The following is a 13,511-nucleotide window of genomic DNA, read 5'->3' as shown; positions in this document are numbered from 1 at the left end:
CTTTGGGAGAAGAGGTTCAAATGAGAGATAGACAGAAATATAATCCCATCAGCTGTAGATCTATGTTAGGTCCCGTTTGACATTTAAAGTCATTTCCAATTGAGAGGAATTATTTTGTTCACCGTGAATATGTTCTCTACTTACGTGGAACTTGTTAAATGTGCATAGCTGAGTAAGTGCAACTTTGACCAAGGTTTAAATGAAAGCAGATAAACAGGGTGTTCTTTGGTATTTAAAATAGATATAGAACTGCATGACTTGAGATCTGCTGTGTTTACGGTGAACCTGGGCCTGGCTTCCCAGAGCCTTTGTAGCGTTAAAGTCATCGTCGTTTTACGATTTATCTTGAGTAGCCGGGTCGTTTCCCAGAGCCTTTGTAATTAATGTACATGGCTCTCAAAAATCACTGCAGTGATCCAGAATACTCATTAGTGTGTTGTTCAATGCTTTTTCGCCCTTTATTGAAAGATCTTTACTAAACACACAGTCAAGATATTTGGGCAATCTGTATGACTCTTACGTCGATAACTACAGAACAAAGTTTAGCAATACCATGTTGTAATTGTTGCGAACAAGTGAAGGATACAATAATGCTTTGAATGAATACTGGACTGAGTGCATTGATTGATAAATAGAATGGATGAGCTTATTTTCAATAATAATGTATAGATCCCAGAGTACAGTATGTTTTTCATGTTCAATCAAAGTTATATTTTGCCTCTATGTTACTGTTTTTCCTTTTTTTATTCATATTTGTTATTATGTGTGACACCATTTGCGCTATATGAGCCCAATCTGTGATTTTGTGCATACTGTGTAGCCAACCTAAGCATGTCATGCCATAGGTAGGAATGTCTCAGCATGAAATAATCCCTAATAAGAATTGTCTAATGATTCTAATTCTAACATAGTATTTGATGGAGAATAGATTCTGTCAGTATAGACACACGGTATGACGATGGGTTTAGCAATGTTTTCTTATACATGCTTTTTGGGAAAACAATCTTACTTTGTATTGTCAATAATAGTATCATCGTAATGCTTAAGTTGAATCAAACCTGGGAAACAAGGCCTTGATCTATGAATTTAAAAGTCCATAACTGTGTGCTGGTCCTGTGTTAGATTGACTCCAGGGTCTTACTTAATCAATCCAATGAAGTGCAATATCTGTTCATGAGAGACAAAGGTTGGTCTAAGAGAGATACGTCACTAGTCAAAGAGAGATTTCAGGTTTGCATGGAACAAACTGCCATTCCAAAGTCCAGTCTGTTTTAAGAGACTCAGGTGTGTTGTGTGGATGTAGGTGATTTGCTATTTTTTCAAACATAATAAATTATAGTATATAGATAACATAATGTGAACACCTCACAGTGATGTGAAATGCATGCATTACGACTCGATCGTCGATCTCCTGAGGGAACGCGGTATCGACATATCCTGAGCTCCTTTTGTCGTTTGTTCTGAAACCAGTCCTGATACTATGAACACTGTGCCGTGTTGTGGGGCAGCGACGTCTTCCTCGGTGAGACAACTGAACGTTACACACACTTGCAGTGTCAGCATGGGTGTGTTGAGGTAACTTGTTCTTGTTTGGTGGTCAGATCTCACGTTTCTTCATCATCTATTGAAAACCATCCAGCTGATAGTCGTCGCAGTGGGCAGCTCCCAGTAGCATTTGTTGTGTAAAGACACGCTTCATACGCGTTATAGCATATTATATCACGGTTCATAAAAAGACCCAGAGCTTCCAAACTGATGTCATTGAAATACTTTAAAAGGGAGGGGAGACAGAAAGAACATGTGGCCACTACTGTGCAGATTGGGTTGATGTAGAAATGCATATTTCACTGGAGTTCCTCACTGTTGAACAGGTTGGGTGAACGTTGGTTTTCCGGACGCTATGTTTAATAACAGTGGCTTACTCTGAGGGCGTAGACTCTGGCTGGCCCAGGATCAGCCCAGGCAGCTGTATACATGACTTCTGTCTGTCCCTCGTCATGGGTTCTGAGTGGACTATCGACATGCAACCACTAGTAGACTCGATCAAATGAACTACGGAGGCTACCCACTTATTTGGTTGAGTGTATGTTAGTTTTTACAGGGTCCACAATGTTGTCTACTTTCCGCAAAATTAAATCCATTATCTTTTTTCTTCTTCCTCGACGGGTTATGTTCACTTTCCTTTCAAACTTTGATTTCAGTTTTTTTTTAGAACACATCTAGCCACTTAGGCGTAGAGGGTCACAAGGTGAATAGTTGATTAATATTTCAGAGGTTCTCTTCCAGCAACTCTTATTTTTTTACTTCCTCATATGTGGCTAAGACAATATGTTTTTCCTTTTCTATTGCACAATACTGCCATTTGATTTAGCCATGTTAAAAAGAAAGTGTTAACATTTCAATGTTGAGTGCTAGTCTGTTTTGTTGTTCCATTTACAAAATGCCTTCTATAATGGAGGAATATACATTGACTAGATAAGACTTGTTAAACCAATGCTTATCAACAGCAACTGTACATTACTTGGTATGGGACACACATTAAGTTCATGTAAAAATGTTGACTTATCCACTTAAATCATAATGATGTTATGTAGTCCTCATGTACCAATGCTGACCCTTTTGAATGCTGGATTGTCCAACAAGATCTCAGTGTAACTACAGAATTTGATGTTTGTCCAACAGGAGCTAAACAGTTAAAAGCCAACGTCTATAGGTGGAGTGATAGAGTAGTGTACACTGTGGGGTACTCCAGTCAATGATATATTATTTCCCTTTCACAGCAATTGTTAACATTACATAATTTACATGATACTTAATCTGCCACTCTAATATGTTATGTGACTGGCTGACACTTACAGTAAAGCTATCCAAGATGTCACCTTACACAAACATCACTGTTTGATTACCTCTAGCTTTTTCTCCAGTTAGCTGAAAATGTTACCAACAGCAAAGTTGTGATAGTTCAATGCTATGGTTAGGAATAAAGTTAGCAGTGTAGTTAAAAGTAAAAATCTGATTTTAGGAAGAGAAAATGTAGAAATAGCATGTTAATTACTATTAACTGGCTGGCAATGAAACATAGCATAATACACTCACCTAAAGGATTATTAGGAACACCATACTAATACTGTGTTTGACCCCCTTTCGCCTTCAGAACTGCCTTAATTCTACGTGGCATTGATTCAACGAGGTGCTGAAAGCCTTTTTTAGAAATGTTGGCCCATATTGATAGGATAGCATCTTGCAGTTGATGGAGATTTGCAGGATGCACATCCAGGGCACGAATCTCCCGTTCCACCACATCCCAAAGATGCTCTATGGGATTGAGATCTGGTGACTGTGGGGGCCATTTCAGTACAGTGAACTCATTGTCATGTTCAAGAAACCAATTTGAAATGATTCAAGCTTTGTGACATGGTGCATTATCCTGCTGGAAGTAGCCATCAGAGGATGGGTACATGGTGGTCATAAAGGGATGGACATGGGTCAGAAACAATGCTCAGGTAGGCCGTGGCATTTAAACGATGCCCAATTGGCACTAAGGGGCCTAAAGTGTGCCAAGAAAACATCCCCCACACCATTACACCACCACCACCAGTCTGCACAGTGGTAACAAGGCATGATGGATCCATGTTCTCATTCTGTTTACGCCAAATTCTGACTCTAGCATCTGAATGTCTCAACAGAAATCGAGACTCATCAGACCAGGCAACATTCTTCCATTCTTCAACTGTCCAATTTTGGTGAGCTCGTGCAAATTGTAGCCTCTTTTTCCTATTTGTAGGAAATGCTTTGCTGCATACCTCGGTTGTAACAAGTGGTTATTTCAGTCAAAGTTGCTCTTCTATCAGCTTGAATCAGTCGGCCCATTCTCCTCTGACCTCTAGCATCAACAAGGCATTTTCGCCCACAGGACTGCCGCATACTGGATGTTTTTCCCTTTTCACACCATTCTTTGTAAACCCTAGAAATGGTTGTGCGTGAAAATCCCAGTAACTGAGCAGATTGTGAAATACTCAGACCGGCCCGTCTGGCACCAACAACCATACCATGCTCAAAATTTCTTAAATCACCTTTCTTTCCCATTCTGACATTCAGTTTGGAGTTCAGGAGATTGTCTTGACCAGGACCACACCCCTAAATGCATTGAAGCAACTGCAATGTGATTGGTTGATTAGATAATTACATTAATGAGAAATTGAACAGGTGTTCCTAATAATCCTTTAGGTGAGTGTATATACTACATATTATGCTATGTTATGTAGTTTGTTGATTAGGTATATTCAATATGACAGACAACGCATATCCAAAATCTTCTAAGAATTATACCCAACAACATACAGTATTTGTTGGGTTATGATTAGAGCAGGAAGTATAACATTGGATTGCATGGCCTACCCCATGGTCTGCACCCTCCTGTAGGCATGGTCACATTAAGCCATGTCACTGTGCCTATCTAGAGCAGTTTTCATCACCTAGACAAATGTTTAATATAGGCCACACTTGTGTGAGCTTTCTGGATAATCTACCAATAGTCAGTGGATTCTTTGATTTCAGTTTGTTCTAAGATTAATGAATCATCTGATTTCAGTCTTTTCTAATTTTTAATTGAGGTTATGCAATCTACACCATAAATACTACTAGTAATATTCCTGAATCTCATAGGTTTACATGTACTATTATCTAATGTCAGAACATCAACCAGAAATGTTGTTTAACTTCTTTTAGTGAGTATACAGTGGGTATGGTTAAAGCTAACACCTGGCTGCTTTTGGGCTGTAGGAAAATATACACTCCCAGGACTGTATCAAACAACTAACCCTATGTAGTGGTATTTCCATAATCAATTAGACAGACATAAAAGCATATGATTTTCTCTTATATATAACATCCCTAAGAATAGCTACAGAGACACCCTTAAAACATATGCAGTAACACTTTATAATAACATGAACAAGCCATTATAAAAGCTTCTGTTCCTGGCATATTTGCATATAATACTAATTTATTTATAGTATATACACTATTCATATAGTATATGAACATACCACCAGAAAATCGAAATTTAAAAAAGGTGGTCTCACCCTCTCATGGATGTATTGCCAACAATCACAATCAAAATTAGATTAATTCAATGATTTGTTAAGAGGTGGGACTTTTCAGTGGCTGAGAGATTTTAGATGGAGGATCATGTAACTGAGTGCACCTTTAATGCATATTCTTCAATGTTATTATAAAGTGTTGCGAAAAATAAATAAATATATATATATATATATATATATATATATATATATATATATATATAATAAATGATAATGTAATTAGACTAACTGTAAAAGTAATAGACCATTATTACTTGTATACTTTCCAGAGGTAATGGAAATACAGATTCTTATTCATTATAAATGGATTTATTGTATGTATACCTAGTCATTGGCGTTACTAACAGACATTTTACACTCATCTCACATTTCAACACTTTATAAAGCAGACTTAGGCATAATTGTTTGCTGCCATGATAAGAGAAAAAGAAGTGGTCAGTGGAAGACATGTTTGAGACTAATACTGGATTTTATTTTTTAAATGTTGGAAACACAAAGAATAATCCATCAAGAAACTGTATAAAGTATATTTATTTCAATGGAATGTTCATGATCTATCTTTTTATATTTTGAAGAAAAAAATGAAACATATCAATAAAGTGTCATAATTGAACATCATTTCGACTAATGAGACTTAAAATGTATGAATGTCAATGCGATCTAATGTGAACACAAATCTCTATAGCCGCTTGAATTAATAAATGATTAAAGTCATGAAATGCCTTTTTAAAGACATTAAGTTGCTTCAAATCATAGAAATGAACTTCAATTAAATTAAAATCTTAAAATCATTTAAGTACAAAACCTTGTGTCGGCTACTGAATGACCTTGTATTTTATTTGTATAATGACCCTGTCAAAGTTATCTAGACTTTGTATTGATCTTCATAAAACTGACCATTCTCAAAGTCATTCAAACATTTTGCCATTTCAAACAGAAATGGCAAAAAAACAATATGTGATCACAATTGTTATTTTAGGCCCTTATATACTCAGCATACTGTATATACCCAAGATTAAAAACAATGTTGTCATTTTGTCACATTATTGTGTAGAAATGTTAAATAATGTCAAATTGACCCATTCAACCTGTGTTTACTGTATGATGTCACATGGCATCCGTCATGGCATAGAGCTGAGACATAGAACTCTATATATGGTTCCTGTGTTGGCAGAGTTTTAGTCAAACATGACCCCAATATATGATGTCATTACAAATACCCAATGCGGTATAATACGCTGATGCCTGACAAAATTCCATTTCAATTAAAGTAACCTTTATCTTCATCTGTGTTTTGTAACATTCTCATGTCTGCATTATGCCTATGTGTGTTACCCCAGAATGATCCACAGAGAGACGAAGGACCAAACAAGGATAAAATAACAAATAGAATGTCTGTTTAACGAGAACATCATGATTCATCTTTTTAACGTGTCAACACATTAAATATACATTAGGTGGTATAAATTGAGTGTTTGTCGATTAGATTACAGTCCAATAATCTGTGTAGGTTTGCAGGCTGCCGGCACAAATGTCGCAGAGGCCTTTTGCATCTTTCACTGCAATGTGCCAATACACCCCTCAGGTGGTGAGATTCAGTCTTGGCAGTGAAGTCGGACTGCTGGGGAGCTGAGAGGGAAAACATGTGGTACAGGACCGGTATCAAAGCATAAGAGGAAATGTAACCCCTGTCTCATGACACTAACTGACCTTCAGACCACCTCCCTGAGCCACCATCCGTCCTGGAAGCGTTAATCTCATCTCATACATTCATTTGAATCAATGTTTGAGATTTAATATGGATTTCATATTTGCCTAAAAATGTTTGAAAAAATAAGCATTTCCAGAAACATGATATTGTTAAATAAGAATTGTATTCTTATTATAAACTTTATTTGATTTGGCAATTCGGCTGTATTATGCGTAACCTCAAGGTTTATGGAGAAATATTGTTATGGAGAACCTTTTCTGTAATGTTTACGTCGATTTTACATACAGTTATTCTGATGAGGAGTAGACAATTGAAGTTAATGTTTCTAAAATTAAATGTCCGAGTTGCAAACTTGTGTGATAGATAGAAGTCATTGAATCCAAACCATAGCCTGCTAAATTCTGCATGCTTTTATTAAATATTCATTACATGAGACCCTAATGAACACCATCTTTACATAGGCACTATGTCAATATCATTTAGATTTTGGGGCGGAAATTTGAACTTTAAATGTTCATAACAGTCAAAGATCATTCTATTCAGTATTTACAGCAAGCCACCTCAGTTGACTGCCTTTGAGAGCAAAGCACATTTCAGTTGTCTGCTTTTAACGGCAAAAGACATTTCAGATGTCTGCTTTTAAGAGCAAAGCACATTTCAGTTGTCTGCCTTTGAGAGCAAAGCCCATTTCAGTTGTCTGCTTTTAAGAGCAAAGCACATTTCAGTTGTCTGCTTTTAAGAGCAAAGCACATTTCAGTTGTCTGCTTTTAAGAGCAAAGCACATTTCAGTTGTCTGCTTTTAAGAGCAAAGCACATTTCAGTTGTCTGCTTTTAAGAGCAAAGCACATTTCAGTTGTCTGCCTTTGAGAGCAAAGCACATTTCAGTTGGGGAGGGTGCAGCAATGCATCCCAGTACCGGGACAGGGGGGCAGAGGGGGTGACATTTGAGAGCAAGGGTGAAGGCTCTTCATGGCCCCGGAGCAAAAGGGAGGGAACGGACAGGAGGGGCCAGGGCCAGATTGAATTTCAGCAGGACAGCATTTCCGAAAAATTTCAAGACAGACCTCTCAGGAGAGAAGAGGGAAGAACAGGATTGTGAGTGTTCAGCTGCAGACAGGTGCAATAGTAGTCTGCAAAAAGGTCAGGGAAGTGATAATAAACAGTGGACGGATCTGGAGGTGGGTCCGTCAGGGTCTGGGAACTGGGTACGACCGTACAGGGCCACGTGTCAGGTGGACAGATGGACATGGTGACAGACCGAAGGAGAGACGGCCTGAAGAGTCATGGGAGACAAACAATGTGACTTTCCGTCCCGCAATTAGTGTCAGCGGCTGTTATTCATTCAGTGAGTGATTCTACATCTGGCTAAGTGTGTGCTAACAAGTGCTCATTAGTGGTTATGCCTTATATTTGTAGTGCTTTTTCTGGTCTCGACCAGTTCTTGTTTGGATGTGATATGTTATATAACCCTTACCTATGATAGGTGTGAACTGAGCTACAAACATATTTGTATCATTAGATTTTTACTCTCCTAGTGTATGAATATTACTTTTTATGCTCAAGAGTAACAGTGACATTACTGGATCCTGTTGTATGTTTGCTGCTTACTAATACTATATATTGATAATGCTTCTGCTCCTGCTCTGATTCCAACTCTGATTTCAGACCCACATTCTGTCTAAATCCAAGCTGTTCTTACTACACTCACAGAGGAGAGAGGGGCCGGAGTGTGGACTAGGCAAGGATGGAAAACAACGCCCCAGAAGGAGGTGGAAGTGGAGGAAAGAGAGACGTAGAAGAAGGTGAGAAAGACAAACACCTAGAGAACCATCTTAACGACGAGGAGAAGGGTGAGAAGGAGAACTTAGTGGGCGAGAAGGAGAAGAGGCGGGAGAGCCACCGGTCCGGTTCACTGTGGAGGAGTGGCTGGGCACTAAGAGAACGTATCGCTATCAACGTCTCAGGGATGCGCTACGAGACCCAGCTTCGCACCTTGGCCCAGTTCCCAGACTCCATGTTAGGTGACCCCAAACGCCGGCTCCGCTACTTTGACCCATTGCGTAACGAGCTCTTTCTGGACCGCAACCGGGCCTGCTTTGACGCCATCCTGTACTTCTATCAGTCGGGTGGGCGCCTCCGTAGGCCCGCAAATGTTCCCCTGGACGTCTTTCTTGATGAGTTGAATTTCTACGAGCTCGGCGAGGACGTCATGGCACGCTTCAAAGAGGACGAAGGCTTCCCTAAAGAGGAAGCCCCAGCGCTGCCCGTCAATAAGATCCAGCGGTATCTGTGGATGCTGTTCGAGCACCCAGAGTCTTCGTCGGGCGCACGCATCATTGCCATCATCAGCGTCATGGTGATCGTGGTGTCAATCCTCATCTTCTGCCTGGAGACGCTGCCCGACTTCAGGACCGAGAAGGAGCTCCGTGAGGTAGGGAGGAAAGATAGAGGGCATGGGGGGATTGAGGTGGGATGAAGAGGAGACAAGGACAGTGGGAGAAGTTGGGTTTGGTTTGTATCTGAGGTGGGCGTGCCTAAATATGCCAACTGGTTGATCCTTCACTTAATTCCTTGTCTTCATCTGCACCAGCTCTGTACTGGATGGAGTAACATTTCAATCGCAAACCATTGAAATACTACAATTTGGTCTAGCTCCCACTTATCTTCTTTTGAATATTTAATTGCATTTTGAAAACTGTCAAGTGACAAAGATGGATGGACAAAAGATAGATGAGAGCGATGTGTCATTTTGAAACAGACAAACGTTGTCCTATTATGTCTTGAGCTAACATTTCAAACAGATCAACTGGTTATTTGTTATTTCCTGTAGATAGAGAAACAGAGTTATTTGCGACAGGTTGTGTGTGGTACTGTCAAATCATCAGGCGAGTGTACTGTCGGCTGTGTCTTGAATGGGATGTGTGTAAATGCATGTCAAATAGAAACCTGACACCACTACCCAGTAGGTGTTTAGGTAAACACACTGCCAGCGGGCATAGCTGACCACTGCTATAAGAAGAACAAATATTGACAGGGAGGAAACTAGTGGACGAAAATGACAGGGAGTTGAATCGAGTAGAGATAAAAATAAATAAAAAAGGTTGTCAGGGTGATTATTTTAGCCGGCTGTTAAATTTGATACAATTGGATGGGAGGGAGCGCAAAGGGCTAACCAAAGAGCTAGACCGGGGAAAATTGTGGACGTTATTATACAAATAAAAGGAAATAATGCAAGGGCAGACTGAGGGTCAGATTTGCCCCAAGGCATCTACAATATAGACTACTGGGATGAGATGGGAAGAACTGGGGAGATCAAGCAACACGCAGTGTGTCATGTTAACACATTCCTATAGAGAGCTACGCTCGGCTGACGACAGCTGATTTTTCCACGAATGATATCTGCCAGGAAACGATTGTAACGGTGTCACCCGGTCTCCCGAGTGGGCAGCAGCAGGCTGCACGGTGACTATTGGCTATGCGACCGAGCCATGGCAGAGGGAGACGAGGCAGCGACAGTGGAGATGGAGAGCATGTAGTGGTGTGAACCCTCTCATGTTTCCCCCTTGGAGATCTCTGTGAGCTATATATAGGGCCAGGACAGCCCTGAGAGCACATCAACACATAGATCTACGCCTTTATTAATAACTACGAACTGCTACCGGGGGAACATCCTGAATAGGTCCACTACTAGATTAGCCTTCATGTTTTTTTGTTCGTTTTTATTCTCCAATTACATAGCAGAAGTTAACACATCATGTTCCTGGTTGTTGGGATGACCTTTTTCTCTCGAGACATTTTTAGAGTTAGACATTAAACACGAGAGGCTGAAAGAAATAGTCAATGTACAGTCTTTGAGTCTGGCTCTCTGACAGGGGAAATAGACAGACAGGTGGACTGGCTGACAGACTGTCACCCAACAGATTGAAACTCAAAGCTGGAATCGACGTCAATGAAAACAATTTATCATGCAGCGCCAATGGGCCCATGGGAGACACCAGGGCCACAACATTTGTTGTACATTTTGTTACTTAACAGTCGTAAAAAAATATCTAAATTGTTTATTGCAAATTGACAAGAGCATTGTATGATAACTTTGGGCCAAAACAACAAGATGGTTTGAGGTGGGGCATAAAGTGACACTAATAAGAAAAAGGTCTTCCTTTAACTTTTGAAGTCTGTCGATTGATCAGTAACTCATTGCACAGACAATTAAGCATTACATAAAACGCGGAGTAACAAACTGTACAGATGGCACCAAGACAAAAATATCAAATTTGGATCATCTGACAGTACAGCTGTTTTTTTTATGACTTTCTCATTTTCTCCTCTTCCTCCCTGGTCTGTGTCTCTCCCTTCTCCAGGAGTACTTCTACAAGTACCACTCCCAAGACAAGAACGTCTCCATCGACATGCCTCCCCCATCCAGTGTCTTCCAGGACCCCTTCTTCCTGGTGGAGACCATGTGTATCTGCTGGTTCTCCTTTGAGCTGCTTATGCGTTTCGCCTGTTCGCCCAGCAAGACACGCTTTTTCAAGGACGTGATGAACATCATTGACTTTACGGCCATCCTGCCCTTCTTCGTGACGCTGATCACAGAGTTGTCCAGGGACGCAGAGGACGGCCCTGGAGTGTCCCTGGCCATCATCCGAGTGATTCGGTTGGTTAGGGTGTTCAGGATCTTCAAGCTGTCCCGTCACTCCAAGGGCCTGCAGATCCTGGGCCAGACGCTGAGGGCCAGCATGCGTGAGCTTGGCCTGCTCATCTTCTTCCTCTTCATTGGCGTTATCCTCTTCGCTAGCGCCATCTTCTTTGCCGAGTCCGACCATAAGGACACGACGTTTGTCAGTATCCCCGACGCATTCTGGTGGGCCGTGGTCACCATGACCACCGTGGGCTACGGAGACATGTACCCCGGGACGGTCTGGGGGAAGCTGGTCGGCTCAATGTGCGCCATCGCCGGCGTGCTCACCATCTCGCTGCCAGTCCCTGTCATTGTGTCCAACTTCAGCTACTTCTACCACCGCGAGACGGAGTGCGTGGACCAAACCGAGTACGTGCACGTTAAAACCTCTCTTTGGGAGGACGAGGAGAATGAGGAGTGGGAGGAAGGGGATGATGAAGAGGATGGAGATTATTATATCATAGAAGGTACCTGCAACCCGCTGAATAGGACTCTGTTGGGGGGTCGGTGCGCTGGGCAGACCAGGGAGTTGAGCGGGGCAAAAATGTACCTCTGGGAACCTCTGGTGACTCAAGTATAGTGATTGGTTTGACTAGGGGGTGACCTTCTGGTGTGACCCTGTCGTTGAAGGAGGTTGAAAATAAAAGGAAGAACAGAATTGATTAGAGGGATTGAAAAGGTTTAAGCGCTACGTTAAGCTGACACTGAGTTATAATGGGAAAGTCGCAAGATGTGTAGTGGAAAAACGTGACGCGTTTCGGGTGCGCGTCACACTTTCCCCAGCAGGAGGAGACATTCAACGATTACATTTTGTAGGGACACAGATACAGTACTCCAGGGGCTGGGAATTATTCAAACCCACCATAGCAATGTTTACTCAGTGTCTTCGTTTACAATATCCGTCCCATGCCCACACACTTCTAATTCTGAAAAATTAAAGCATACTGAAGGGGTCACCCTGGTAGTAGTTATAGGTTGTTTATCCTGTAACCAAGACCAGGCAGTCAGTTCATTTGTGCATTTGAAAAAGAACTCCTGTGTAAATGCTGTAACGTGGGTTTGATTCAGTTCAGATCCTAGGCTGCTTGCAGGGAAAAAAAATAAAGAAAACGAGTAACATGCTTATTATTTTCCACGGCCATACCGTTTGTAATTTAAGTTATGATTAAATGCAACAGTAACTTGTGTTTTCTTTTAAAGAGTTGAATCTTAGTTGTCATTTAATGCTATTGATCTGAAACCACAGTGTTGTCTCATCTTAAATATAGGTTATAACTTTTACAAATTGTGTTTTAATTAATTCAAATGTTTTATGAAAGAGCACTTCTCAGACTAAAACTTAAAGAAGCACAGAGCACAGTGTTACAATGTTCAACAACAAATGACAGGTTTTAAAAGCTACTTCAACATTCTCAATCTGACTATAAACTACAGTGTGCTAATGGTGATGTGTGACTGCTGCTCTAAATGATGCTTTAGAGAGAACATTTCCTGACTGCAGGAGCTACAAAAATGTAGCAACGTTGTGTATCCTAGATTGAAAGGCACTAGGAGAGTGGAGCTACATCATATTGGGTTAACATGGTGTAAATTCCTATGTTTCTGTATGTGTTTTTAATAAAGAATATATTTTTTAACTTTTCTTAAGATGCCATGTGTCATCAATTGTTGTTGATGACCAGAAATGCTATATTTGATGGAATTTGCCCGTAATGTATTTCTTTGGAGTACTGGTGATGTTATACTAGAATCATTTATTATGTTTTATTTTGGATAATTCATTTTTCTTTGGGAATAGCATTTTATTTTAAAGAGAGACTGATGAAGAGATGGTGGTTGAAAATTTCACACACAATTTATCTTTTCTATTAAGGCCTTTACATTTTCTTTTTTTCTATCAATTTTTGTTTGTATGAACAGGATTCCAGACGAGCCCATCCTATCTACCCTTTGGTTGCGCTTATTAAGGCAGGCAATTTAAAACTATTTTAGGAGATGATCTGATTGGTAAAAGATG

General features: G+C 40.5%; 1 protein-coding gene across 2 annotated transcripts; it reads left to right on the top strand.

Annotated features, from left to right (window-relative positions):
• The first annotated feature begins 5,293 nt into the window (after window positions 1–5,293).
• Window positions 5,294–13,136, top strand: LOC105030706 (potassium voltage-gated channel subfamily A member 2). 2 transcript variants are annotated; one of them, XM_013133741.4, is made up of 3 exons: window positions 5,294–8,158; window positions 8,524–9,244; window positions 11,175–13,136. In XM_013133741.4, the coding sequence occupies exons 2-3, from the start codon at window positions 8,558–8,560 to the stop codon at window positions 12,072–12,074; spliced, it is 1,587 nt and encodes a 528-aa protein (XP_012989195.1). In that variant the 5' UTR covers window positions 5,294–8,158; window positions 8,524–8,557; the 3' UTR covers window positions 12,075–13,136. The 2 variants fall into 2 exon arrangements, with proteins under 2 accessions (XP_012989195.1, XP_012989194.1); XM_013133740.4 differs by having other exon boundaries at window positions 8,479–9,244.
• The last annotated feature ends 375 nt before the right edge of the window (window positions 13,137–13,511 follow it).

This window comes from Esox lucius, chromosome 5, assembly GCF_011004845.1.
Source record: "Esox lucius isolate fEsoLuc1 chromosome 5, fEsoLuc1.pri, whole genome shotgun sequence".
Taxonomy (NCBI): Eukaryota; Metazoa; Chordata; class Actinopteri; order Esociformes; family Esocidae; genus Esox; species Esox lucius.
The sequence above is the reverse complement of the archived record's forward strand: the minus strand, read 5'-3'. Positions and strand labels throughout refer to the sequence as shown.

Bases quoted from the DNA above. Each gene is read 5' to 3' on its own strand.
- LOC105030706 (XM_013133741.4), top strand. From the start codon at position 8,558: ATGGAAAACAACGCCCCAGAAGGAGGTGGAAGTGGAGGAAAGAGAGAC. The intron at 9,245-11,174 runs GTAGGGAGGAAA...TCCCTTCTCCAG, and splicing joins CCGAGAAGGAGCTCCGTGAG to GAGTACTTCTACAAGTACCA.